Source organism: Humulus lupulus, chromosome 8, assembly GCF_963169125.1.
Source record: "Humulus lupulus chromosome 8, drHumLupu1.1, whole genome shotgun sequence".
In the NCBI taxonomy this organism is placed as follows: Eukaryota; Viridiplantae; Streptophyta; class Magnoliopsida; order Rosales; family Cannabaceae; genus Humulus; species Humulus lupulus.
In genome coordinates, this window is record NC_084800.1 from 61,084,002 (window position 1) to 61,088,944 (window position 4,943).

Consider the following 4,943-nt stretch of genomic DNA (forward strand, 5'->3'; position numbering starts at 1 on the left):
AAAATAAAAGTGATTGATGTTCAAGAATCAAAATGACTGAGAATAAATCCAATCTACGTGTATATTAAACAAACAATTAATAAGTGTTGGTTTGCTTTTGTAATCTGAAATGATCGGCATCGAGAGAGAAAAAACAAAATAACTAATTGGTTATGTTATGTGAGTCTTTTTATGCCAGTACGTATTAACACAGTGTTCTAGGGATCGATCTGAGAACCAACAGATATACAAACGACATATAGCTGTCAAAAACGACACAACAACTTAATTAATTGCAATCATAATAATAATAATCAACATATATGATATCGATATATCAAAAAGCCAAAACAATTCTGAAAAATTATTACAAAATAAACATAATAATATCATAATCACACTGCTTCCAAACGGGTCCATATATAAATATACATATATATATATATATTAAAGTCTAATATTATATATAATTGCCCTTGTAGATGAGTTACGACTTAATAGCAACGGCAATAGTTAATCCATGATCAATTCTAGCAAGAAAAGCAGGGCAATTATCACTCACAGCTCAGATTGTGATACCTGCATGCATGGACACAAGAGAGAGAGAGAGATATATATATCAAATCAGCAAAGCTCGCAATTAAAGTACATATCAAAAAATCATCAAGGCCTTGCTTGCTTTCTTTGTTTTTTTTTTCTTTATCTCCGTCCTTTAATTTTTTTTTTTTTGGTGGGATGTTAAAATCATAGTACGAGTAAAGTTGATGCATTATTTAGTTAAGATAAATCAATCTTCATCCTGGTGGGTACGAATTCTTGGATGATATATAAGTGGACGGTCATGAAATCCGGTCCTTAACAACATGTACCACACACCATATATATACACATGGATTTGGAGTCTAATATTTGACACTTTCTTTGCAGAGTTATCTGTTGAGTTTATTAGTTTGGATAAGAAAAAAAGGGCCCATTATACCAGAGGACATGAATATTGTTCTTTCACATGGACTCTATATATTGATCATTGACTTGACCCTTAATTTATATAAATATATATATATGGAGAGATGAAGAAGATGGATCTGACACACCAACACACTATCATGCATGGTATATATATCACTGTGATACTGTCACGATGCAACATTGTCCTTGATATTGTAAAGGAAATCGACCAAATTTTTTGGCGTTACACTAGCCGAATAAGTATATAATTAACACTTTTTAGAGCAAAAGTGTCAAACTTTTTTCTTATCTCTTTAAAGCAGCTTCAAAAAACTTTTTTCATTTGTCATGCCTAAATATATATTAATTAATATTACCATCATCAGTTTTAACTATAAACACAAATTTGAATATGTGATTTAAAGCTTCACTGTATTTGAAATAATTAATGTATATGTGTATGTATAATAAACTGGTGAAAACGAAAGCTAGCTGAGAAGATGGTACCTATTCGTACCTTGCATTGCGAGCAAAGACACTGATTCGGAGGCTTTCTTTGGCGTGTTGGTGACAAGTTCTATTCCACCAGTTGCTTTCTGACCCTCTGATTTGTTCATCTTGGCATCGAGTGCCTCTGGATGAATCTTCCTCTTCAACATCCTCCGCATCAGCTATATACATATCAAATTAAATATTAATTCAACAATATTGTGTTTACTATACAAATCACAATTACCCTCTTAATTAAAAAAGTGGTTATCAACTTTTGAAAAATTACTAATTAATTAGCTACATAACTCTAGCTAATAATTGACTTTTTTATTTTAATTTTTTTTTGGCTCAAACTACTGATAATTAATTGTACTGTTATTAATAATCATGTCCCGTCATATATATATATCAGTCTACTTCTTACTTATATGTGCTATCAATTCTTTGGACTATTTTCATAAGCTAATTAATTGTACTCTTCTTATTTTGTATTTTTCTCTCCTGAAACTATATGCTATTTTAACTTGTGCAAACTTTACCGTTGAAAATATATATAACATAAATGTATAGATGTATATAAATATATTTATAGTGTACGTTTCTAAAAAAAAAATCCCCTGGCCCCCGCTAAAAAATAAGACTTATTCATAAATTAATATAATAAAGACAATAATTTTATAAGCTTAAATATATAAAAAAAACATTTCAATATTAAGTTTAATTTTTTTTCTCTCTTACTTTTTCTTGAATTCATGAGCTAAATCTGATTGTTTTTATTAAATTACCTACAAATATATAAAATAAACATATAGCTTAAATTGTTTTATATCAATATTGGTGGTGGCTCGTGGGGACATGCATGTTGGTCTATACAGGCATTCATCTCTGGAAAATCACATAACTATTTTAGAGTTGTGTTGTATTAATTAAGAGGAGGATTATTGATCGAATGCATGCATAGTAAATTGAAATTCCTTATATAAAATGACCATTATATAGAATAGACATAAAAAATAAGGGAAGCGAGATCAATGATGTTATTACTCACTCGTTGTAGATTCTTAATTGGACTTGCCTCCTCCTTGACTCGAGGAATGAGCTTCTTAGCAAAAGAGAGGCTTTTCTTGGTTCGAACATTCGTTTTTTTATTAATGGATTCTTCAGCCAAAACTTTCCCAGAATCAATCTTCATTTTAACATCACCATCGGCCAAAAACAAGTCTGCCAGTGTTGTTCTTCCAGCTTTCTTCTTCTCTTCGCTCAGAACGGATTGGTTCACTTGAGCGGCGAGTTCTTGGTCTTTCGAAGCCAAAGAAACACCGTCAAGTGACAGAAGAACATGCTGGTCGTTTTTCTGATCAGAGGTTATGACTTCCTTAAAACTGTGTCCCAGAGCTGATGAGAACATCAAAGGGTTTACTTCCTCATCCCGATCAGCACAAGTGTCGTCACTGTCTTCTTCATCATCGTCATCACTGTCTTCGTCGTCGAGTGAAAATTCTTGGCTCTCTGCTTCGTCATCATCGTCTTCCTGCTCGCTTTCCAGAACCAGATACTCTTTCTGTGAATATTGCTGGTTGAATGGTTTTAGAGGATCGAACCCAAACGTGCCGATTGCTAAAATGCCATCTTTCCAACCATCAAGCGCATCGATAAGGACAACCTTTTTGAGTAATGCTTGAGTGTCCTTGTCATTGCTATGGAGTAGTTCATCTCTTTTCTTTTCCACTTTTTGAGCAAACTCATGATCTGTAACATCATATTAAGTAGGGATAAAAAAATCATTAAGTTGTTGCATTATAAGTAGAATCAATAAAAGTGAGAATAACATTATATATTCCTACCCTTTGGGAGAGGATCATGATGAAACCTTTTATGAACCCAGTTGAATAACTGTCATGCATGAAGAAGAAGAAAATTTGCATTAGAGAAATAATAAAATCAAGAACAAGAAATAGAGAAGTATAACAAGGAATCATCATCGTATCATCATCATCATCATCATCATCATTATCATCACCATCATCACCTGTGCGACCTTATTATTACCTTCATGTTTTTCTCCAGAATAAGTTGGCAAAAAAGAGAGAGAGGATGGTGAGTGAAGAAAAGTGAGGAAGGGAATAGAACTAGTATCTAAAACATCAGCAGCAGCAGGTATACGGAGGACCAACTGGGGAAATAATATGGCAGAAAGGGAGACAAGTCTTCTCAGACAGTGGGGCCCTAATTATGTGTAGCTTTGCTTATGGTTTGCATGCATGGCGTTTTTGAGGAGAGCCAGGGTGTGAGCTCTCTCTGTGGCTTGATCGATGTATCAAAATGCTTGAAGTGATGTGCTTATTTTTCCTGCTTGCAATACCCCTTTTTATCCTACAACTGCTGACTAGACCTTCCATTTTTTCTTGTAATTATTTGTTTTTCTGATAATTATGTATAATTATAAGGGCCATCTCGTCAAACTTGTAACAGTGCATTAACGACGTGGATTTTAAGTAACTCATCACTGATAGTGATACACAACTTGTACTATTTATTGCCTATATTTGGTATTTGGATATGGAAGAAAAAGAGGTATCGAGTATGTACTTTGCACCACATGCATGCATGTATATAGGCATATACTGTTTAGTATTGAGAATAGAATCTTAATAATTCATAGCTAGCTAGTCCTTATGAACATACAATATGGGTAATCATTTTTATGTAAATCAGAACTGTTAAAACACACTTTCTCTTGTCTCCTTTGACAGTATGCATTCCTCTTCAACAGATCCACAATAGATAATCCGTACATTATGCCCACACCCTTTCTGATAAATTCGACTAAAAAAAACAAGTGAAAAGGTAGGTTGATTGATGTCAATAAGAAAGATCTGAAGTTATTAAATACTCTGCCACACAAACCCTATATTTGATTGATATCACCATATCAAACGATTGCCTAAACTTGTGTATATGCACTATTTTCCATAGTCTAAAGCGTACGTAATAATCAAATCACACCCCGAAAGCATCATATTAATCAAAACAATTTCATAACAATAGTTCAACTAATTAAGTAAGCTGATCATCATAAACTTTTTGAGTTGATAAGTTTTTCTAAAACCAATGAAAATTATTGGTACAAAATCTTTGTAACTGAAACTTTATGAATGTATGGACAGGGAAATTTTATATATATATATATATTCAATCCTTTCTCTCTTCCCATGTGGCTGGAGTCCCATTGATAGTAAGACGACTCACGGCATGCGCTCTGTACCACTTTTTTTTTTCTTCTTCTTCTTCTTCTGCTTTTCTTCCTTTTCATGCGTGTTGGAAAGGTATTCTTGAAAAGCTATATCCCACACTGACAAAAGAAAGTAGCAAGTAGTTCTATATATGTTTCAGTAAAAAATAATTTTACTTACAATAACGCATCGAACAAAAAAACATTCGAAGAATGTTCAGGTGCTCTTTTATCAGGTCTTAAACTCAATTATGATACACCTTTTGCATTGTGTAGCATCAAAGTTTCTATT

General features: G+C 32.9%; 1 protein-coding gene across 2 annotated transcripts; it reads right to left on the minus strand.

Annotated features, from left to right (window-relative positions):
- Nucleotides 1-239: 239 nt before the first annotated feature.
- Nucleotides 240-3,763, minus strand: LOC133797448 (protein TILLER ANGLE CONTROL 1). Of its 2 annotated transcripts, none has more exons than XM_062235345.1 (5): nt 3,469-3,763; nt 3,264-3,312; nt 2,468-3,168; nt 1,445-1,598; nt 240-558 (listed from the first exon to the last, which is right to left on the minus strand). In XM_062235345.1, the coding sequence occupies exons 1-5, from the start codon at nt 3,472-3,474 to the stop codon at nt 545-547; spliced, it is 924 nt and encodes a 307-aa protein (XP_062091329.1). In that variant the 5' UTR covers nt 3,475-3,763; the 3' UTR covers nt 240-544. The 2 variants fall into 2 exon arrangements, with proteins under 2 accessions (XP_062091329.1, XP_062091328.1); XM_062235344.1 differs by having other exon boundaries at nt 1,435-1,598.
- Between the last annotated feature and the right edge of the window lie 1,180 nt (nt 3,764-4,943).